At 45.5% G+C, this 23,711-nt stretch overlaps 1 protein-coding gene across 1 annotated transcript in view; it reads right to left on the minus strand.

Moving 5' to 3' along the window:
* Window positions 1-5,178: 5,178 nt before the first annotated feature.
* pcgf3 (polycomb group ring finger 3) overlaps window positions 5,179-23,711 on the minus strand; it is a 111,317-nt gene continuing 92,784 nt past the window's right edge. The window contains exons 5-10 of the mRNA XM_084332118.1: window positions 23,079-23,134; window positions 22,132-22,233; window positions 17,675-17,760; window positions 10,714-10,851; window positions 6,450-6,530; window positions 5,179-5,336 (exon numbers count right to left, since the gene is read on the minus strand). Of these exons, the coding sequence (XP_084188244.1) occupies window positions 5,289-5,336; window positions 6,450-6,530; window positions 10,714-10,851; window positions 17,675-17,760; window positions 22,132-22,233; window positions 23,079-23,134 (511 nt within the window). The 3' untranslated portion in view covers window positions 5,179-5,288. The remainder of the gene's footprint in view (window positions 5,337-6,449; window positions 6,531-10,713; window positions 10,852-17,674; window positions 17,761-22,131; window positions 22,234-23,078; window positions 23,135-23,711) is intronic.

The following is a 23,711-nucleotide window of genomic DNA, read 5'->3' on the forward strand; positions in this document are numbered from 1 at the left end:
GACAGATATTGATGACATCTGTTGCTATGGCTCATACCACTGTGGGGGCTGGTCACTGTTGGCCAATTTTACGAGAATTACCGAAACCAGCAGTCTCAAAATAATCATAAATAAATGTTATGGAGTCATTTTCAAACAATTCCCTCCCTCCAAAAGGCCTTTCCTTATCTAAAACCGTCTGCTCCTAGTGGTCAGCGACAGAAGATCATCTCTGAAAGCATAATTTATAATGGAAATGTGATTAAAAAAAAGAAAAAAACAGTCCACAAATTAAAGGTGAATGTCACCTATTTTAAGAATTCACATTATGTTCCTGATTCTTTGCCCCGAGACAGTTCCCACAGTATTTGTGAACATGCACTGCTCTCTCCTAAAGCCAGGAAACAGAGACCCCTCTGTGATGTCCCCTGGATGTCAAATGTGGGCCTCCTCTCATAGACAATGAATGGGGCACTGATCAAATGTTTGTGTGAGCTCTTAAAGCTTTTACACTCAAATCAAGCTTCAATTCTGGTTTGCACGTTATAAATCCTGGAAGATAAAACGCATTTGGCTCCACAAAGTCAACCCTGTGGCCATTGTTCAATTCCAGGCTTCTCTTCAGGGTCATTTCTGGCTTCAGGGGGAGAATGGTGCGTGTTGTTCACACATTATTCACTGACCTGCCCCGGGGCAAAAGGAATAATGTGCATTTAAAAAAATGGACGGCATTACCCTTTAACCAGACAGCTGCTCCTAAAAGCGGCCCCACCTATTGGGATGTGATTCAGTGCACTTCAGCGTGGCGCTTTTGAGAGCGAGAGAGCCAAGACGCCTTCTTTAGAGCGGGAGCGATGACACCCCAGGCCTAGACAATCCCTACTTTTGGAGTGTGTTTTTAGCTAGCTGTCTGAATGCCCCCCGCAGCCTCTCTCTCTCTCTAACCTTTCACTCGCACATTTACTTTCTCACACGCACACATCGAGCCTGGCTGTGAGATCACTGAGCCTTCCAGAAGACTTCAAAACTGGGGAGTGTGAGGGAGCCGAGCAACAACTACAACAAAACAAACAAAAAAAGCCATCACACTCCCAGCGTGGAGACGTATTACAATGGAGTAAACACGGAGAGCCGCTTCAAGAACCCCGGGAACGCTTCCGCTACCCTCCTGAATGAACACTAAATGAATCTCTGGCTGCCTTTAGAGAATATCCTTGGGAGGACATTGCAGAGTTCATGAAGTACACAGTAGAGAGCAAGTTAACCCAGACATACCGTTCGCCCTCCTCTCGCCACACACTCCGAAACTGGCAGGACGGTTAAAAGCTGCGAGGCCGTCGCAAATCAAAACCTCACAGCGGCGCTCGCACCCTTCGCCCCATGAGACGGATGCTGGCGGGAGATAGCAAATGGGCTGACAGGTCTTCAAGGTTAAATTAGAGAGAACCGGGGGAGTGTGTGGGTGAGCTGAAGCCTTGACAGGCCGTGACCTTCATCTGCGGGAGAAACCCTTCGGAGTCGGCACTGACCGCCGTCTGCAGCCGGGCAGTCAGTCAGGCACTCTGTAAGCCTCTTAGCTCGGCTGTCAAGTGTAGCGGCACTGATGTCTCAATGTCGGGCCCGATAAAAAGCGTGAACATCGATCCATTCCAGTGCACCGGAGGTGGAATATGCACAGGCACACACACACACACACACACAAACTCCTCCTAGGCTGTGTGAAGGTCTGGTCTCATGGGGCTGGAGTGAACTTTGGAAAATATTTGGACAACAAAGCGCACACATACAGTATTGGCTCTGGACACTCTGGGTCTACGTACGTGCTGCTCTGCCAATTACCTACAGTGGGGGGGCTTCCAGTTTCAGAATCACAAACACCCACGGCGAGGATACTGCAGGTGGAACGAAGTATTCCTTTCATCTTGGGGGGCGGGATGTTATAAACATGCACGGTCTCCCTTGCTATTTCTAGTTTGTTCTTCAGAGCATCGCGGTCCACGACTTATTTGCCATTCCGTCTGTTTGCTTTCCAGAGCGGGAGCACGGGCGGGCGGCTGGGAGAAGCAAAACAAACCAAATGAACAAAAAAACTAAACAAACCAAAAAAAAAAAGCCAGTACCTTCTTCATCTGCACGAGACAGATTTGACGAGACACAGCGGGGCTCTAACGCATACAGGCAGGCAGCGACACAAAAACCCCTCCGAAAAGTAAAAGCACAAGGTGGAACTCACAACATAAGCCACTCTGCTTTTCAGACCCATCTGCAGCTGATCTCTGGACTTTATGAAGAGAGAAAGTTTGGAAAGAGAGAAAGTTTGCCCCCCCCCCCCCCCCCACTGTGGCAAAGCCCCCCAAATACAAGACGTGTTCCCCTCAGATCACATCGCAGGGCTCCTGAACAGCACTCAGAATACAAACGAGTGGAAACCAAAAAGATAAACGAACAACAAAACATAACAAGTGTAACCTTTGTTCCCATGACATCAACTCTCACAGTACAACTCAGAATGTACTGCGTAGAACTTCACTATTTGTGTTGATAATTGTTATTTTTTTTCTTTTTATAGATTTTTTTCGCCCTTGAGTAATGATATATGTAGTAGCACCTTGAGGGTGTTTCAGCAACAATGCTTAGAGCAAAAGCGAATGTAATGGCTCGTCATACAAAGGAAAGTTATGGTGGATGTTAACGTGGAGGAACAAAGAGGTGACGATACAAACAGGACAGAGACTGCGGGTGGGGAAGCTAAGGTCAAAGGCATAAGTTAGTGATATTTGAAGGACTCAGAATGGGAAAAATGGCCAACATAAAACATCGTATGAATGCCTGTTTTGTAGGTGGATATAGATCAGAATAGTTCACACCGTAAGCCTACAGAACAGAGGGACCATCGGGTGGTCACGAATGTCTAAAAATCAAGAGGACAAAAATGCGTGCAGATATTGTGCATCAGGGGATGCGTAGAGTCACTACTATGCACTTGTGAATAGGGGTGACCATTAACCAAACAAAAAGGAGTTTTGGTTAAGCTGGTTTGGTAGAGATCGGTATCAAAGTATTTTTCATTTCATTATGCACATTGTTGGACTTTTATCTGGACATCATACAAGACGAGACAGCTCTCAGTGTGTGGATACAAATAGCCTAAAGGGGGAGTAATCATCATACTATTATCAACAGGTCAGTGAGGTAATACTACTTGAGGTCTGAGATGGTGTTTTGGGGTCCAGTTGTGGGTAAGTAGAAAGCGCTCAATGGTTCGCACTGAACGCTAAGGTGGCCATTTTTAAGAATTAAGACTATTTTTGTTTCTTCCTCTTTTCAGCAACCCATTGGTTGCTTGAGTACACAGCAAAGACAGTATGTTGTTGAAGAACACTCTTCTCCAAGATTTATAACATACATTTTTATAAGCACCAAATGACCGGACGGCAGTCACTTTTTTTTTCTTTTCATAATTTCATATCAAAATGCTCCAAAAAAAAAAGAAGATAATCCCTGTGCGATACCTGAATTTGTGATTAATTCTCAAAAGACATGTAAATTGTTGTCTGAAAAATTTACAATATTGTACATTTTATATTCTGCATCGCCAACGCCAGTCAGATACTGCTATTTTGAGTTAATATCCACTTGACTTTCTAAATTAATCAGACCCTACTAAAAATCTAAAAAAATAATTGTATTGTTATTTAGGAGCCTTTGGCACCAAATGAGCAATACATGAGGTTGAGGGATCACTCTGTAATTGTTCTCTAATTAAGGGCTCTGTGGAAATACATTCTATCAAGGAGTAGGACACTAACGATATACGATATATGTGGGGGTGTACTCGGATGGGTCGGCCCGGCTCGCCTGCTGTAACGTGTGAAACATGGGTCGGCCCGGCTCGCGTCCTGTAACATGGGTCGGCCCCGCTCGCCTGCTTGTGAAACATGGGTCGGCCCAGCTCGCCTCCTGTAACGTGTGAAACATGGGTCGGCCCGGCTCGCCTGCTGTAACGTGTGGTTGAATGATTACAAGGACGGATAGAAAGGGCCGTGTGGTGTATGAATACCTATTTAAATGAATACACGTAATGTATTCACCCGCCGTGGAAGGAGCTGCATATTGCATTACGTGTCTCGCAGGCAATTTCGTTTTTTTTGTACAATATTATTTGTAAGATCTCTCTTCATTATAGAAGTTTAATTTAATACCGTAAATCGTATTCAACGGAAGGCAGGTGAGATGGAAAAACGCAGGGTGGGGGAAAGTTTTGAAGCTTTCTCCTCTTCATGTGTGTGCCTCAAAAAGTTGTGCATTGCGGACAGCAATACTTCATTCCCCAACATAATTATACATGGCAGGAGATCTAATAGATTTGTTTTGTGTCTTTCTCAGACATCATAAAAATGTATTTATATATTTTTGATACTGATAGTGAGTCTGTGTTTATATTCCAAATGTATCACCTCTGTACTACTGTACATACAAGCAGCCCACCATATAGATGGACTTCTGGGACCTAACAGTCTTAAGTCTCTTTCTTACTCTCTTCAATCTCTCTCTCTTAATGACATTTTTATGTACAATATTGGTATATAGAACATAAATTACTACACAAAATGTTTAGCCTATTCACAATCGACAATCATCAAGAACTCAAGAGCAAATTAGAAAATAAAAAAAAGGAAAAAAAAGGATTCAGAGACAATAACACGGTTCAATAAACAGTTTAAAAACGATGTCTCGTTATATAACTTTTATATACTTTCTGTGCTCCCAAGACGCGTTGAGTGTAACGTTAAAAAAAAGAAAAAGAAAAAAAAGAAAAAATTTCCTGTAAAAATAAAACGTTCTCCTCCTCCTCAGTCTTCATCAGGAGGTCAGACTGAAGTCTGAAAGTAAAAAGACGGCTGTCGCATGACCCCCCCCCCCCCCCGACATCATGGTCGCGTGTAAACAGAGCACCAGTAGTGTCTAGGTTCATCGGTCTCTCTTCTGTACAAAAGTATAAATATATGCTTTCTCTCATTTTTTTCTTCTTCTTCACATATCTAGGATGTATAGCGGACAAAAAAAAGTAGTTTGAGTTCCCAAAACCGCCAGTGTTGCAGTATCTGTGCCGAAGGTCTGTGTTTTGTCCGTGTACCCCCCACCCCCCCTACCCTCCCCCCACATTGCTGGCTTGTGTGGACTTTTCCTGTGGGTGTTTGCTTGGTGTTTGCTTGGTGTTGGCGTTGGTTGATCGTCTCTGCATAAATAAAATGTTCTCTGCACAGTCCGCGGCCGCTGGGCCGATACCAAACGCGGTGTCCGCTCAGCTACAGCAGATCCATCTTAGGTCTGTAATGCAGCAGTAGGGGCGATTTCTGGAAAGCAAAAACAGAACAGTATCTCAGTGAGACCGACCAAGAACACACATTAATTTGCGGTGGCCCACTGCAATAACACCGCAAATAGCTATCCACGACCGATTTATTAGAAATTGTTTCTGGTCTCGCATGAACACAGCCCCTTGGACTGTGACAGCACCACAGATAGCCTAAAGACCTGTGGGCTGTCCTCAGCTAATACAATTCTTGGCTGGCTAATAGTCATGGGATATTGTCGGCTAAAGTTGATTTAATCGCCAAAAGAAAAAAGAAAAAAACATTTACAAAAATAAATAAATAATAGATTGTTTCCCCACACTAATGTCCTTAGGCAAATTAACACAGCCATGCAGAAAGACATCCAAAGCATATTATTGTGATGCCACAGAGCAGTGCTTCACGTGTTCTAGTAATGGACTATGGTTATAATAAGAGCAGAAAGAAATGTAAGACCATAATGACCAGACTAATTGACGAGAAGGGGGGGGGGGGGGGGGGGCGTTTTAATTATGAACTATGAGGGGTGCCTTTCTTCCACGGTGCCACAAACAGGGTTTGTCTCATTTTAACAACCAGGGTTTTGAACATTTTAATGAGATCAATATATGCTCCCGTTGGTGGCCATGCTTTAATTAAATTCTATCAACAGATGCAATTGGCTCACTGTCATTGCAATGCAACGTATGCCTCGCTCAAGAGACCCCATGCTTGTCCACAGACAATCAATTATCAGCCAGCGGCCTACTGTGCAGCCGTATCCTACTTTATGATTCGCAATAGAGGCCTTTCATGGAATGTTTAGAATTCCCATTTGTCCTCCATGTTGGAAGAGACAGCAGTTGCTATGTGCAAAACGGCATTTGCTATGTGTTGATATATGGGAATAATATCAATATAATATCAAAAATGAACACAAGTGTGTCTTATGACTGGATCTTGTATCACAGTGGGACAGTGATGTTGTACTGTTCCAACGTTTCACCTACTCTTACCACAGCACAGACATGAGGCATTTTCTTTCCAAAATGGTTACCAGTGGTCACAGGCAGCCATGTTGGGAGAACAGAGAACAAGGCAAACATTCCATACAAACCTCTGCACTGCAATTACCTTGAATCTCCATCTCGTCACTACGACAAATTTCAAAGTGTGGTCCTTTCCCAAGATCTCCTCGTTGCATAAGATGTCCAGCTGTGAAGAGACCACAGACACGTGGTTATTCATCAACACATCGCCTCTTTCAACCCTCTGGAGAGCAAGAGGATACTGTTTCCACAACTCTTTAGCCTCAAGGGGGAGGTTGATAAGACAAAACACAGAAACAACATCAATAGACGAGCATTTCTTTGATGCCACTCATTTTCCGGGGGTTTATGTTGGAGACCTCACAGCGGTCTAGCAACACTAAACTGAATCTTCCAACGCCAAGCCGCCCCTCCCTTATCTCTCATCGTTCTCTTGCTGTAAAAAAAACTGAGGTTTATTTGCCGAACGGAGCCCTCGGCACTCTTCCTCAATGCCCCACGTGTTTCTTTGGGAGACAAAACACAAGAGCCTTCCTTTCAGCCAATACTAATCGCAAGACAGCTCCGCCAAGCCGGCTATCCTCCTGTGAGTTAAGCCCGTGAGATGCTCCTGCTAGGGGCTGCCGAACATCTGCATCTGCCAATCAATACCGGTCCCAAAACACAGGAGCAAGTTTATCCAGGGGTGAAGCAGAGAGGGGCGAGGGGGGAAACGGCAGAGAGGAAACGCTGCGACAGCACCACCTACTGGTTCAAATAGGCAGCACCACCTCCTGGTTCAAACAGGCAGGAGCCTGAGAGACACTAGTACGGTGTCTTCCACATCCAACAGCAAGGGCAGATATTTAGCTCATAATATGAATGAAACACAAATTATAGCACTTTCATCGTAATGTTATGGAGATCTTATTTGACAAATGTGTAACTGATTGAAAACGTCAGACCTGATAAACCTTTTGTTACTTTCTCTTTGTATTTAGACAATGTTGTTGTTGTTGTTCTTGTTGTCACACCTGAGAAAGAGAACGTCCATTCAGTGTGTTGTTGTTAAAAAGATGAAGTGAGTGAGTGAGTGAGTGAGTGAGTGAGTGAGTGAGTGAGTGAGTGAGTGAGTGAGTGAGTGAGTGAGTGAGTGAGTGAGTGAGTGAGTGATATCTATGTGTGGACTATAATTCTATATACTATAAGTCCCAGCCCCTAGCGAGGCAGACAGGCTCACAAAGTGATCCTGGAAGACACATGGAAGTATTTATCTTCAGTGGGCTGCTGTCACATTAAGATGGCAGGCAGAGAGCCAGAACGGGCACATATAAAAATAACAACAACAACAAAAGGAAGTGGAAATGACACGTTGGTCTTTGACAAAAGGCGAGTGCTGCTGTGAAGTGGGACCGTGACAGCGAATAAACAAAACTGAAGAGACGCAGTGTGTTGTTCTCCATACCTGCTGTTCCTCATCCCAGCTCCAGCTCCACCAGCTCAAAGTCAGTGGGGTGGAGCTCCCATCTGTACGAGCTGACTGAGGACTGAGCTGTACTTTGTGTACAGTGTAGAGAGTGACGGTGAAGATGGTGACGTGCAACAAAGGTCTCGAGCCAGACTCTAACCCATGGTGTCAAATCAACACGGTGCAACACGGTGCACACAGCGTAGCGTACCGACACGATGCCCCAAGACACTGCAGTTTGAAAACATCATTCACCTCGATCAAATTTAGCATCATGTATGAATAATAGTAGAAAAAAACTATTTTATTTCGAACTCAGTGTCAAATCCACACGGCACACCCAGTGACGCGGGAACTGGGGGTGCTTAGGGTGCTGCAGCACCCCCACCTGTTGGCAGGGAGTTGTAACTGCACACATCGCATGACGTGGATTCGGCGCAAAGGATCACGGTTGAGGTTGAACACACCAGTAATGGGTAACTTACTAGTTGTGTCTCAAAACATTTCTAAAAAAAAAAAAGAAAAAAAAAATCTTTAATGACCCCAAAGCAAAATGGATATACGGTATTTTTCCAAGGCATATAAACAAAGTAATTTAGAAGCTGTACCGGGCTGCACCGGGCAGAAAAGATCATTGATGCCAAGACTTAATTTGCACTATATATTAAAAGAGTGGGGCTCGCCTCGCATGGCCTAGTCACTAGTGGGTGTGTGTATATTGACAAAAAAGGAAAAAATCTGCGCGCTGCCTCCCCTTGCCTCCCCTTCAGCGCACCCGCCGCCTATGACGTTATTATATCACTTATCTCCGCACCCCCAACTCTGACTGACTTCCCGTGTCCCTGGGCACACACGCCGTAGAGTACCGACACGATGCCCCAAGACGATGACAAATTGACAGGGACGTCCTGTTGGGTAATGAGGAGAATGTTTGGAGCCACTACTCGGCTCCCTGCGGTGTATAACAAGTCAGTATCTGGTTATGAATAAAAAAATTAAAAAAGGTGTTTTTTTCTACTATTCATACATGATGCTAAATTGGCTCTGTGTCGAGGTGAATGATGTCTTCATACTGCAGTGTCTTGGGGCATCGTGTCTGTACGCTGCGCCGTGTGCACCGTGTCGATTTGACATCTTCACCGTCACTCTCTACACTGTACACAAAGTACAGCTCAGTTGTTCTCAGTCAGCTCGTACAGACGGTAGCTCCACCCCACTGACTTTGGTATGAGGAGGAACAGCGGGTATTGAAAATGATGCTGAAACGACACACTGTGCCTTTTGACGACGGCGAGGTGCCGTGGAGTCTGGCTGTCGTCTTGTTGTTCTGCCTTTGAATGTGAAGCGAGCAGCGACTCATGACAGGCAATAGACAGGATTACAATAGCGGGCAGAGAAGGGAGCCGGTCTTCCGCGTGACTGAAACCCGGGAGAAGCTACGCCCACTCATCTCCATCATCAATACACGACGAGGAGAAAGAGAGAGAGAGACATACGACAACAAACTGACATCTACACCGATTAGTCATGGCCTAGAAATCTGTCAAATTGTCGCCCACTTTCCCCCCGCTGGCATGACGAGCCCGCTTGAAGCCATGACAGACAAAATTACAAGATATTGATATTACTTATGTTCTGCTGAACAGAAAGGCTTTGTGTGTGTGTTTGTAATGGTGACAGCGAGGGGCTTTAGGGACCTCCTGTTTGGTAATGAGGATATTGTTTGGAGCCACTACTCGTCTCCCTGCTGTGTATAACAAGTTAGTATCTGGTTATGAAAAAAAAAGAACGTACTACTACTAATTTTTTTACTACTATTCATGCATGATGCTAATTTGGATCCGTGTCGAGGTGAATGATGTTTTCAAACTGCAGTGTGGGTTGGGGCATCGTGTCGGTACTCTACGGCGTGTGTACCGGGTGTGCCGTGTTGATTTGACACCGTGGGTTGGAGTCTGCCTGGCGACCTTTGTTGCATGTCACCACCAAGTAGATAGAGCTCAGTTGTCCTCAGTCAGCTTGTACAGACAAGAGCTCCACCCCACTAACTTTGAGTTGGTGGAGCTGGTATAAACAGCAGGTATTGTGCTGAGAAAGGATCAACATCATTGTAGCCAATAGGGCTATGGTTCCAAAAATCTGAACCCGTTATCGCCATGAACACATTTCCTATCCATTCCAGTACAGGATCCTTTTTCTGGATGGCATTGGGAGAGGAGTGAAAGGGACGTGGCCTTACCGCGACATCAGGGGACTCGTTTGTCCCATTTACCAAATGTTGCGTGGCGGTTATGCATTGGGTCAATAACGGCATGGACAGCGCCGCGCACCGGCACGGAAGGGGACGCAAAAATGCCCTCTGCTGTGAAGCGGGGTACCTCAGGTTGGGCTATCTGTACCTCATTAAACCACAACAGGTTGGGCTATCTGTACCTCATTAAAGGATGTCAGGTTGGGTTATCTGTACCTCATTAAACCATGTCAGATTATCTGTACCTCATTAAACCATGTCAGATTATCTGTACCTCATTAAACCATGTCAGATTATCTGTACCTCATTAAACCATGTCAGATTATCTGTACCTCATTAAACCATGTCAGATGATCTGTACCTCATTAAACCATGTCAGATTAGCTGTACCTCATTAAACCATGTCAGATTATCTGTACCTCATTAAACCATGTCAGGTGATCTGTACCTCATTAAAGGATGTCAGGTGATCTGTACCTCATTAAACCATGTCAGGTGATCTGTACCTCATTAAACCATGTCAGGTGATCTGTACCTCATTAAAGGATGTCAGGTGATCTGTACCTCATTAAAGGATGTCAGGTGATCTGTACCTCATTAAAGGATGTCAGGTGATCTGTACCTCATTAAACCATGTCAGGTGATCTGTACCTCATTAAAGGATGTCAGGTTGAGCTTCTTGGCGATGAACTTCTTGAGGTGCAGGACGGTGGCTTGAGCCGAACAGCGGATCCACTTGCGCTTCAGGCCGCGGAGCTTGCTGCTGTTACACTCTAAACAGATGCTGACCTGCAGGGAGAGAGACATCCAGGCACACACACACACAGAGAGAGAGAGAGAGAGAGAGGGAGAGAGGGAGAGAGGGAGAGAGAGAGGGAGAGAGAGAGGGAGAGAGAGAGGGAGAGAGAGAGGGAGAGAGGGAGAGAGAGAGGGAGAGAGAGGGAGAGAGAGAGAGAGAGAGAGAGAGAGAGAGAGAGAGAGAGAGATCCAGGTGCACACACACACACAGAGAGAGAGAGAGAGATAGCAGAAGGTGAATGACTCAGTGAATGGTTCGCTATGGCAGCATCCTTACCTTGAAATACCATGCTTTCTTTTGCATGGTCAGAAGCAAAAGACCGACAACAACAATGATAATAATAGCATCTAGCAGCATATAATAAGACCGCCCGCACTCTGTATCTATCTCATAATATTGCAGGAATTCTCAAACAAGGGAATCAGTATGGCGCCTTCTTCTGTGGTTTTCTGGGAAAGCTTGATGAACACTCGGTGCTGCCACCACTGATCGTCCATAAAACACCATCACTGTTAACCTGTCAGGTCAAGGTGCTGATCTTATTGGTGACCAGTGGTGGCAGCACCGAGCATGCGCCAACTGGAAGATTTGAGGAGATAAAAGCTTCATTCGATACTGTATTTCAGCAGCGAGATTTCACTCCATCGGTCTTTCTCGGGACTCTTTGATCTTTCTGTTGATCCCTTCGAAAACACAATGCGAACTTGCAAAAAAAAATTAGGACGAGTTTTGACTTAACCCTCAGAAACCTTTATATATACGTAACGTGGTTCATTATAGAGCGTTGTATAAATGTAACGTGGTTTATTATAGAGCGTTGTATAAATGTAACATGGTTCATTATAGAGCGTTGTATAAATGTAACATGGTTCATTATAGAGCGTTGTATAAATGTAACGTGGTTTATTATAGAGCGTTGTATAAATGTAACATGGTTCATTATAGAGCGTTGTATAAATGTAACATGGTTCATTATAGAGCGTTGTATAAATGTAACATGGTTCATTATAGAGCGTTGTATAAATGTAACGTGGCTCATTATAGAGCGTTGTATAAATGTAATGTGGTTCATTATAGAGCATTGTATAAATGTAACATGGTTCATTATAGAGCGTTGTATAAATGTAACATGGTTCATTATAGAGCGTTGTATAAATGTAACGTGGTTCAATATAGAGCGTTGTGTAATGCATACACAGCTCTAGAGTAGAGCTACCTTCTACTGGGCCTCCACCTGGTACTGTTCTGCTCCCAAACAGACCAGGCCTTCTACTGAGCCTCCACCTGGTACTGTTCTGCTCCCAAACAGACCAGGCCTTCTACTGAGCCTCCACCTGGTACTGTTCTGCTCCCAAACAGACCAGGCCTTCTACTGAGCCTCCACCTGGTACTGTTCTGCTCCCAAACAGACCAGGCCTTCTACTGAGCCTCCACCTGGTACTGTTCTGCTCCCAAACAGACCAGGCCTTCTACTGAGCCTCCACCTGGTACTGTTCTGCTCCCAAACAGACCAGGCCTTCTACTGAGCCTCCACCTGGTACTGTTCTGCTCCCAAACAGACCAGGCCTTCTACTGAGCCTCCACCTGGTACTGTTCTGCTCCCAAACAGACCAGGCCTTCTACTGAGCCTCCACCTGGTACTGTTCTGCTCCCAAACAGACCAGGCCTTCTACTGAGCCTCCACCTGGTACTGTTCTGCTCCCAAACAGACCAGGCCTTCTACTGAGCCTCCACCTGGTACTGTTCTGCTCCCAAACAGACCAGGCCTTCTACTGAGCCTCCACCTGGTACTGTTCTGCTCCCAAACAGACCAGGCCTTCTACTGAGCCTCCACCTGGTACTGTTCTGCTCCCAAACAGACCAGGCCTTCTACTGAGCCTCCACCTGGTATCGTTCTGCTCCCAAACAGACCAGGCCTTCTACTGAGCCTCCACCTGGTACTGTTCTGCTCCCAAACAGACCAGGCCTTCTACTGAGCCTCCACCTGGTACTGTTCTGCCCTGAAACAGACCAGGCTTTCGTGCGATCGCGCACCACAGTCTTGACACCGGGCCGGTCGGTGGGCTTGCTTTCATTCGCCGCCTGGCAGGTGGTTTGGCAGCGGGTGGCTGGACGAGTCAGATTGCATTACCGACATCAGGCTGCTGCCCCCGGTGTCTGGGCAGAGTGGCTCATCTCAGTCTCTCACTCTCTTTCTTCAGATGGAAATGAGGAACACTCTGTGGGACTCATTTCCGGGGATGGAAATCATTTCCACTCTTAAATAAACATTGACAGCTCCAATAAGAACCCCCCCCCCCCCCTCTTCCTGGTAAGATCTCTCTCTCTTCTCCCTCCTCCCCCCTCTATCTCTCTCTCCCCCCTCTCTCCGTTTCTCCTCTTCTCTTACCCCCCCCCCTCTCTCTCCCTCTTGAAAGGTTGTCCGGAAGAGATATAGAGTAAAGATCTATTCTAGAAGCCGACCCTGCGCAAACCCGGCTCCCCTCCTCATATCCCATTAGGTCTTCCGCGACTCGCAGTGGCGGCTGGTCCATAGAGGGAGCTAGGGCGCCGCCTCCCCTGGTGGAAAGTGGTTTTCGGTTGTTCTATAATAGTAGATTTCGACCGCAAAAAATATAATAAACTTTTTTTTTAAATAAATAATTACAAATTTTAAGTATGTTTGTGTTTAAAATGCACAATAACGTGTAATATATCAAATATAAATCGTTGTTTGTGTGGCCTGTTCATCCACTCTCTCTTCTGGGGCAACATAAATGCACCTCGCAACAAAATTTAGCCAATCAGCGTCTTCGAATATGATGCCTAATTTATTTAGCGCCCCAAGCAGAGTCATTGGTGTGTTAGGGGGGTGCGCGGACTGATGACGACAACAATGATGGACGCAGGGACTCAAGATGAGACGGGATTACAGCAGCTGCCCCCAAATGCATTAAGATCTCTTCTCCAAAATGGATCTAACAAAATTGATTTATGGACACATTTATGGAAAGTTCAAGCCCGGACCACAAAGCTTCACAAAGGGTTAAGCGTGACACGCGACGGCTCTTCCAATTCGTACGTGATTGAGTCTTAGCCTCAATATATACTGTTTTCTGTAGTTACTGAAACTGATTGAATATAGCACCGCCCCACCTAGCCGCCACTGTCCACGGTGCCTCAGTGACCAGGTGCGCTGCCCCCTGCAGGACGACTCCGGTTCTCATTAGTTCTCCCCCGGCTTCGCGCTTTGAGAAACAAAGAGTAAAAAATAGACTATTCTGGAAGCCGACCATGCGTGATCCCCGACTTCCACCTCCTGACCCTCCGCTTCAACCCCTCTAACCCGTGAAGCTCATTCACACCATTTCTCTTCACTTCCTCTCTCCATTCTCTCTCCATTCTCTCTCCAATCTCCCGCCCCCCCCCCCCCCCCACTGCCTCTCTGACTTCATCTTCTCTCCTCTCCGCGGTTACAATAGCATTCACTCCCTTCCATCATCCTCCACCGGTGACTGGTTATCTTTCCCCGACGAGGCTTATTCCATCTCCCTCAATCCTCCGTCCCTTTTGTCATCCCACGGCTCTCCTCCTCAGACACATCTCCTCTGTCCATTACAGCCCGCTCTCTCTCCCGCCTTACCTCCCTTCTCCTCATTCCTAACCCACTTATTCCCTCTATCTTCCCCCCCCCCCCCCCCGTCTCTCTCATGCCTCACAATTCCACTCTATCGTTCCCGTAAAGAGAGGGCACCTTATCCGGCCAAGTTATCATCCGTCTGGGCTTATTCTCTCTCAAACCACCAAATCTCTCATCCTTATCTCCCTCATCCTGTCTGCCTGTACACCCCCTCCCCCCCATGGTTGACATTTGACTACCCGCCCCCTCCCCCCCCCACCCCCTCAGTATTCTGTTCACACAGACAGTGGCATTAGCCATTCCTGATGCATTCTGCACCAGAGCTGAATACCAAAAGGGCAAAGAACTTCACCTCCTCACTGCTGGTGCTGCTGCGCTTCATGTCAAAACAGCTAAAGTTGGTTAAGCAATCAGAATTCCTTGAGGCAGTTTGTCATTCTCGTATATATTTTTTTAATATGCCCAGTTTTTTTCTGTGAGCCTGAGAGTCCGTAGTAACTCCAGTCCACTGCATTATTGATACAGTTTATCCAGCGCTTAAGGGAACGAGCCTGAATACCAACGACCTCGGGGAAACGGCCGTGCATTTTAAACGCTCTAGCCGCGTGCCGGTGTGTGGAGCACCGCTGTCGAGACCAACGCAAAGCACACCGACGACGATGACGGAAGCCGGTCGTTTAGGACACGGTTTCAAACAGACTCCCCGACAATGAGTCTATTTGAGCCAAAACGATGATTAAAAGATGATCAAGAATACAGTGTTGGTCTTGCGAGAGCAGCGTGCAGGGATCTCCTTTAAGGTCCATCGCAGAGTGACGTCTGCCTGGGGGCTGGTGGTGAAGGAGAGACGACTACGTCACAAGGTGAAGAAGGGGGCGGTGAGAAGGTCGACTGAGTTTCCTACAAACATTCTATCTTATATCTGTGTTTAACGATAGATAGATAGATAGATAGATAGATAGATAGATAGATAGATAGATAGATAGATAGATAGATAGATAGATAGATAGATAGATAGATAGATAGATAGATAGATAGATAGATAGATAGATAGATAGATAGAGATACTTTATTAATCCCCTTGGGGAAATCCAGGTATCCAGTAGCAGCTCTCAGTCAGTTGACGGACGATAGAGAGCAATAAAAAAGGACAACCAATACAACAAACAAACAATGAAGGTCAGCGCTGAAGTAAAAAGTTCCAATGAATTAAATAAATAAATGATGAGCACTATTGCACAGTGTGCCGACGAATGCAACAGAGCCAATTCTCTGCCCCGATCCACTTCAGTTGCCATAACACACACACACACACACACACACACACACACACACACACACACACACGCACACGCACACGCACACGCACACGCACACGCACACGCACACACACACACACACGCACACACACACACACACACACACACACACACACACACACACACACACACACACACACACACACACACACACACACACAATTCTGAGGCAAAGTAGGCGATGGGACATGTTGCCCACCATTAGAGGACCAAGTACATTTCCTCATTATACCGCTGTTCCTTACCGGTTTGGGTTTCGTGTTCACGACATGTTCAAGTCATCGTCGGCTAAAGAAATCAGTCGATCGGTTGGTTTAAAAATCGACAAATCTGACCTCTTTAAATCTGGTGCTTACCAGAAATGTGCTTTTATCTTTTTCTTTTCTCAATTCATAGTAGGGGAAAAAGCATAAACGACGACGAATGGAATAATAGAGTCATGGAGGACTAAGATCAAGCTGAGACTAAGTGGTGCATCAGCGACACCTGCTGGAGCACATGGCCGAGTCATTCTCCCCCTCTGTCCTTTCTATTAAAGGGGCAGTTCACCCAAAATGTGTATAGATTCTGACCTGGTGGTGCTCTGGTCCCAGACAGAGTCGGGAAATCCATCTATAAATTACTGTGAAGGACCGCAATCATTCATACTATAGTATTTGCCAATACCAATGTATGTGTGTGTGTGTGTGTGTGTGTGTGTGTGTGTGTGTGTGTGTGTGTGTGTGTGTGTGTGTGTGTGTGTGTGTGTGTGTGTGTGTGTGTCAGGGTTTCCGTTAGAATTTTCTTTTGCAGGTCTGAGTGTCCCGTAGATTTCACTCTACCGGACAAATGGGATAAATTCCGGTCAGAGTTTATTGAGCTTAAAAACAATTGATAGGCCTATATAAAGAATGACATCCTCAAGGCATTTATAATATTTTAACTTAAAACTAGGCTACTTTTGCGTATATACAGTCATTAATATATTCCAAATAAAATAAGTCCCTGGAGACTTCGTGCTGCTGCCGACTTGAGGTGTCGGTGGGCAGTCTGCCCGACATTAATAAACAGCAGTCTGTTATAATCACATTTTTATGAGCTAACGAATTCCGTTATATTGGACATTTGTATTAATTATATCAAGCGAAGAACTGAGAAATTTGGCAGAGAGAGACGGCAACATTATCGTGGGTTTGCGTGATGTATATCTCCACCTCCCAACGACTTGGTGCTGGTCATAATGTCCGGTGAAAATAATTCCCTCTAAGCACAATTTGATTATTTGAATTGTATTAAAATAGGCTAAAATTAAATAGCCTATGCGATGAACGATTCATTACATTTGTTTCATCGTTGCACTTGCTTCACCAAGCAGCCGGTCTAATAATGACAAAGCTGTTGTCAGCGCGAGCTTGCTGCTGCTAGATTTGCAAGAAGCATCCAGCTGCAGACCCGCAGAGCAGCTGTGTACTGCACTGTGCCAGCAAAGCTGGTGGGTTCTGTGGGTCTGCAGCTGCATGCTTTTCGCAAATCTAGCAGCAAGCTCTCGCTGACACAGCGTCGTCATTATTAGACCGGCTGCTTGGTGAAGCAACGATGAAACAAGTAATGATTGTTTCGTTCATCGCATAGGCTATTTAATTTTAGCCTATTTGAATACAATTCAAATAATCAAATTGTGCTTAGAGGGAATTATTTTCACCGGACATTATGACCGGAGAGATTAAATATGTCGGACTTCAACAGATTTTGCCGGTCAAATACCGGTAATTACCGGCTAACGGAAACGCTGGTGTGTGTGTGTGTGTGTGTGTGTGTGTGTGTGGGGGGGGTTCCTAAGAGCTGGGCACGGGAAATGAAAAGGCATTCTGGGCAGATGACTTCATGAGGTCATACCTGTTCGTCGCTACGGTGATAGTCGTTCTCCTCTTCCGGTTTCTCTTCCCCCGTGTCTTTGTTGGTGTCCTCCGATTTCGCGTCGCCTGTTTGAGAACCAATGAGGGCAGAGGTATTTTAGTGGTGCCGTTCTCAAGTGACCTATCGCAAACCACCCCGCCCTTCTTTTCTTGATCCTCCAATGACAACTTGTTGTTTCCCGAGGAAACCAATTGAGATTGAGAATTTAATTTAATTCTGTACACAAACACACACACTGCTACTCACACGTGCCAACTAAAAACAGAAAAGAAAAGAACAATTCTTAAAACACAATGATTTCAAACCGTACTTAACCCTTTCACTGCCACACGACAGAAGGTTAACCCTTTACTATCACACAACCGACGTTCGCCGTAAAGGGTTAACCTTCTGTCGTGTGGCAGTGAAAGGGTTAACCCTCTGTGTATTGTCGCAGTGAAAGGGTTAACCGTTTTGGTAGTGCGGCAGTGAAAGGGTTAAGTTAAGTGTGCTGCTCAGGACGGATATCATGACTCTCCATTTGTGTTCTGTCTCTTTCAACATATTTAGCAATTAGCCCTTTTCCAGTTCACACAATTTGTCATCTGTGTGGCTCCATAGTGAGTGGCTTGTGTGCGCGGCTCTGGGCTAATGCTCGTTAACTGTAGTCTAGTGGCATGAGCTTAATTGACCTCCATGCTGGTTCACCGATTAGCGAAACACAAAGCGCTACTCCATCACATGTCCGGGAAAAACTACGCATGAGTCTCTCTCGCTCTCCAAACAACGGCCGTCGTCTGTTCGACAACGCGGTGCCGACTGAGTTCCATTTGTGGGCCAATTACATGTATCAGAGAGTGTGTCAAAGCATAGGTCGCATCATTTATCCACTGTCTGGGCACGGCTATTATTATGCCTTCTAACCAAGAGAAACAACAGTCAAGTCATCCGCCGCGCTGATTAGCCTATGAGAGCGCCGGGCGGCTCAGGCTTTAATGGAGTTCAGTCGGTCTCATCATTAGTGGCTTCGTCTGAAAAATGGAGGTGTAGAAACGGGTGGCTTCCTGACGAGTGAGCTAAGCTAGCGGCAGTCAGTCCAGACGAGAGGACACGAAGGAAAGACGAAGGAAGGTGATTAGAATGAGGAGAATAGGATTTTGAGCGGTGAGACTGCGGGCCGGATGGTGCCAAATACAAAAGACTGAATGAAATCGAATGCAAGTACAGTTACTTTTTTATAATGTAAATAGCTCCGCCATTTTTCATCAGATTGAGACGCGTTTTTTTCCTAGACGTTCACAGAAAGGTAAAGAGACAAACTCCGTTCTATATTTTATGGCAATAACGTTCAGGTTTGTTCGACCCCGTGAGATATAAACACAATTTATTTTCACAACGAATATTTTCAGCAGCTTTCAGAGGCTGGTGTGAGCTGGGTAGTGTAGTTTTATGAAATGTCTATGTCCATTGAAAGCCTTGGGTCTCCTCCGTCTTAGGACTACACCGCTTTTCATGACGCGCAAAGAGTGAGCTAAGCTAGCGGCAATCAGGCACAGACGAGAAAATGGAAGGAAAGACGAAGGAGGGTAATTAGATTGAGGAAAATAGGAGTTTGAACGGTGAGATGGCAGGCCAGATGGTGCCAAAATACAAAAGCACACAAACGTTGGGTTCAGGAGCAGGGTACACCTGGGCCCTGTGCATATTTGAAATGGCCTGACGTGTGAGAGGGCAAACGACAAACTCTTCGAATATTCCATGGGTGATCAGCTAAGCTTTCTTCTTACTGTCATACAGAGTTAGCTAAGACATGGCTACACATAAAGAGCAACACAATATTGTCTTTAACTAGTTTATTCTCCATCTTTCTCTCATGTGTCATTCTCTCCATTATCTTCTGCTCCTGGTTCCTTCCTTTGATTCTCATCCTATTCCGCTGGGTTTTTTAGGAGTTCATATTCAGGCAGTATTAATTAAATGTGTGCTATCTGCACCGTGTGGTGACGTGTGCTCTTTCATCAGAGGAGCTTTGCTTCAGATTCCTAGTGGTTTATTCACCGTTATTGTCTTCAGATTCAGTTATCTCGCTCAGATTTAGCCTCATACTGTAATAAGAGTGGATTGTGTTCCAAATTTGTATCAAGTGAAGATTTTTGACAAGGACGTTTTTTTACTTAGTTTGATACAACTGGTTGTCACAATAACCTCCACAAACCTCTGCAATACAGCCAGAGGAGGGATGAATAGAATACTACCAGAAAATAAATCAGAAACCAAATTGTTTTCTTCAGGACAGTCTACACACACACTAGCCCGGCAAACACAATTTGAATCGAGTTAAAAACCTATTAACTCAAAATGTGGCTCCCCGGAGAAAAGTTCAAAAGCTATTGCACTATGGCTTGGATAACATTCATTATCTTCTGACTTCTGTGTTATTTTATTGGAGGTTTTTAGATATTGCAAATCCTGATATACAATTTTGTGGTCTAAATGAACGATGAAAATCAAATATCAAATCTAGTTAGCTTGGTTTCACCGCGTGACAACTATGTTCACTTCCATGTACTATGTACAGCTTCAAAAAGGGCTAAATATGGATTCTGTCACGCAGACAGATGCCTGAGACAAAGGAGAGAGGGGGGGGGGGGCTGAAGTGTGAAACGTCATTGTGGATGCGCTGTTGACACTGTCCTTTACGACGGAAGCTCCTTGTTTTTTGTCTCTCTGGAGATCATCGTTAGTTACAGTATGTGTTCATGCTAGCTGGCTTTGTTATCGACTGTTAACTTTCTGTTTTCTCTCATTAAAAGGACCCATGAAATCAAAATAGACGTTTATGTTCTTTTATCACATTATGTCTTGCACTGATTATCACTTATACACCAGTATCTGTCCCAACAATGACCTTAACCCTTTCACTACCACACTACCAAAGGGTTAACCCTTTCACTGCGACCATACAGAAGGTTAACCTTCTGTATGGTCGTCGTGAAAGGGTTAACCATTTGGTAGTGTGGTAGTGAAAGGGTTAAAGTGTGTGTGGCCCGGCCTCGTCCCGACAGCCAGTGACGAGCACAGGGAGCAGAACAGAACCGCTCCACTTCCATTTGAGCCTTACCGTACTTTTCGGACTATAAGCCGTACCTTTTTCCCCCATTTTTGACCCTGCGGCTTATATAACGGTGCGGCTTATATGTGACTCGACGTGACCAAACCCGAAAATGTAAAAATCTAAATATTGCTTTTTTGACTGCATTGAAATGTTATTTATCTGTTCCCTTACTTGCTAAACTTAATACAACTTGTAAATGAGTTAATTCTTGTTATTTGTCCAACAGTATTGTGTCCCAATGCTAATTACATATGGTAATTAAACATTAAAACACCTGCGGCTTATAGTCCAGTGCGGCTTATATATGTACACATCATTCAATTTAGCTGCTGCGGCTTATATTCAGGTGCGGCTTATAGTGCGAAAAGTACGGTAATTACCAAAATCAGAGAGGGGTATTAAGCGCGTGATTAGGCCTGCTGCCAGTGTGAAGACCCTCTGGGCACACGTTGACACAACCCTTCAGTGGCGAGGGGGGTGGGGTTTGAAAGCTGAAAAGCTACTGATGCATGACAAGCATCACCCATGTCGTTGTGTGATGGGCTGAATCAAGCAGCAGGTGTTACTAAACAGTGCTGTTGGGAATTCTTGGGAATGAGGCCGGTTGACCACAGGTCTGACTGAGAGGAGCTGCAGTGATGATAATAATAATAATAATTTAGGACCTGCTCCGAGGTCATCATTTGGCACACATGCGAACCATGCATACAATGCGTATCTGCGATTAACCCATCCCGTCGTCCTTCCCCCCCAAGGGCAGCCGGGAGCAGACAGGCGCCACGTGAGCCGCGCCAGGGGACCAATCCAAGTGCTCCTGTCCGTCTTCGTCAAGGACGCCACAGCGTTAGCGATCTTGTTGTTGTGCATGTTTTTCCATTGGGTTTATCTTATCGGGGGGGGAAACCCTTGCGAGCACGGGGAGAACATGCAAACTCCACACAGAAAGGCCTGGGAGATACCCCACCTGGGTAACTGGCATCATGGAAACCTGGTCCCCAAGCGGGATTCGAACCCTGGACCTTCTTGCTGTGAGGCGACAGTGTTAACCACTACACCACCGTGCAAGTCATTTTGTTGGGGCGGACCGTACCATTGGGCTGGTCTAGGTGTGTGGGGCGGACCGTACCATTGGGCTGGTCTAGGTGTGTGGGGCGGACCGTACCATTGGGCTGGTCTAGGTGTGTGGGGCGGACCGTACCATTGGGCTGGTCTAGGTGTGTGGGGCGGACCGTACCATTGGGCTGGTCTAGGTGTGTGGGGCGGACCGTACCATTGGGCTGGTCTAGGTGAGTGGGGCGGACCGTACCATTGGGCTGGTCTAGGTGAGTGGGGCGGACCGTACCATTGCGCTCTAGGTGTTTCATGTTGCACTGATCTCCTTTGATGTCTCCAGGCACCTCCATCCCCAGCTTCTGGTAGAAGTCCCTCATCTTCTTTACCTCCGCTGAGAGAGAGAGAGAGGGGAGAGAGAGAGAGAGAGAGAGAGAGGAGAGAGAGAGAGAGAGAGAGAGAGAGAGAGGAGAGAGAGAGAGAGAGAGAGAGAGAGAGAGAGAGAGAGAGAGAGAGAGAGAGGACAGAGAGAGACAGAGAGAGAGAGAGAGAGAGAGAGAGAGAGAGAGAGAGAGAGAGAGAGAGAGAGAGAGAGAGAGAGAGAGACAGAGAGAGACAGAGACAGAGAGAGAGAGAGGGAGAGAGAGAGAGAGAGAGAGAGAGAGAGAGAGAGAGAGAAAAGAAGAGAGAAAGAGGAGATAGCATCAATACCTTGTTCTAGCTCACGATGACAGTCACTGGCGTTTTAATGTTTGATGGTGAGTGTGTTGGGATTTATCTTTTCTCATTACAGTTCGTCAAACACATCAGTGACAGGAGGATATAAAATTCATTAAAGTATTGTTCATGCAGGGCTTCAATATATTCTATATTCAGGGCTATATTCTATATTCTATAGTCAGGGCTATATTCTATAGTCAGGGCTATATTCTATAGTCAGGGCTATATTCTATAGTCAGGGCTATATTCTATAGTCAGAGCTATATTCTATAGTCAGGGCTATATTCTATAGTCAGGGCTATATTCTATATTCTATAGTCAGGGCTATATTCTATATTCAGAGCTATATTCTATATTCTGGGCTATATATTATATTTCAGAGATATATTCCATATTCAAGGCTATATTTGACACTATTCACTATTCAGATATTCTGGTCCAATTCAGCTATGCAAGCAGATAGAGATGAACAGGTGAAATCGACAGGCTGAAGGCTACTTGCAGACGGATGACACTTACCCTCTTGAAGTCCTGGTACCAACTTGTAGACGATGTCTTGCATTGTTCTGTCATGGCTAAAATCAGAGAGAGAAACGGATATCTTCAAGTTCAAGTTCTTTATTGTCAAATAAGGGGCATTTGCCGGTAATGACATTGTTGTGTTTCGAGCTCAGACTCAACAGTGCACAATTAAGAAACAACAATGAATATGAATGTGAATGGTAACAATAAGTAGAAGTAGTAAGATCAAATAAAATATAAAATGAGGTAAGATAAAATAGTATGTGCATGTTAAGGTGCAGTGCAGGGTGTGTGTGTGTGTGTGTGTGTGTGTGTGTGTGTGTGTGTGTGTGTGTGTGTGTGTGTGTGTGTGTGTGTGTGTGTGTGTGTGTGTGTGTGTGTGTGTGTGCGTGCGTGTGTTCAAGTGGGTGCTCGAAAGACTGCGACCATCTCTGTCTGCGCCATCTCTCTCGCCATATCTTCTTAGATTATGACCGTTTGCGAACGTTTTGATGTGATGATCACCCAGTCTGGTTTCAATGTGACAGAAAAGGGTTAATGTTACATATTGCAACTGAAAATGCAAAAGCCGTAAACCTGACACAATCAAGCATCTTCTATCAAGACCACAGGTCTAATACACTCTCATAC

This window comes from Notolepis coatsorum (genome assembly GCF_963971535.1).
Source record: "Notolepis coatsorum genome assembly, chromosome: 16".
Taxonomy (NCBI): domain Eukaryota; kingdom Metazoa; phylum Chordata; class Actinopteri; order Aulopiformes; family Paralepididae; genus Notolepis; species Notolepis coatsorum.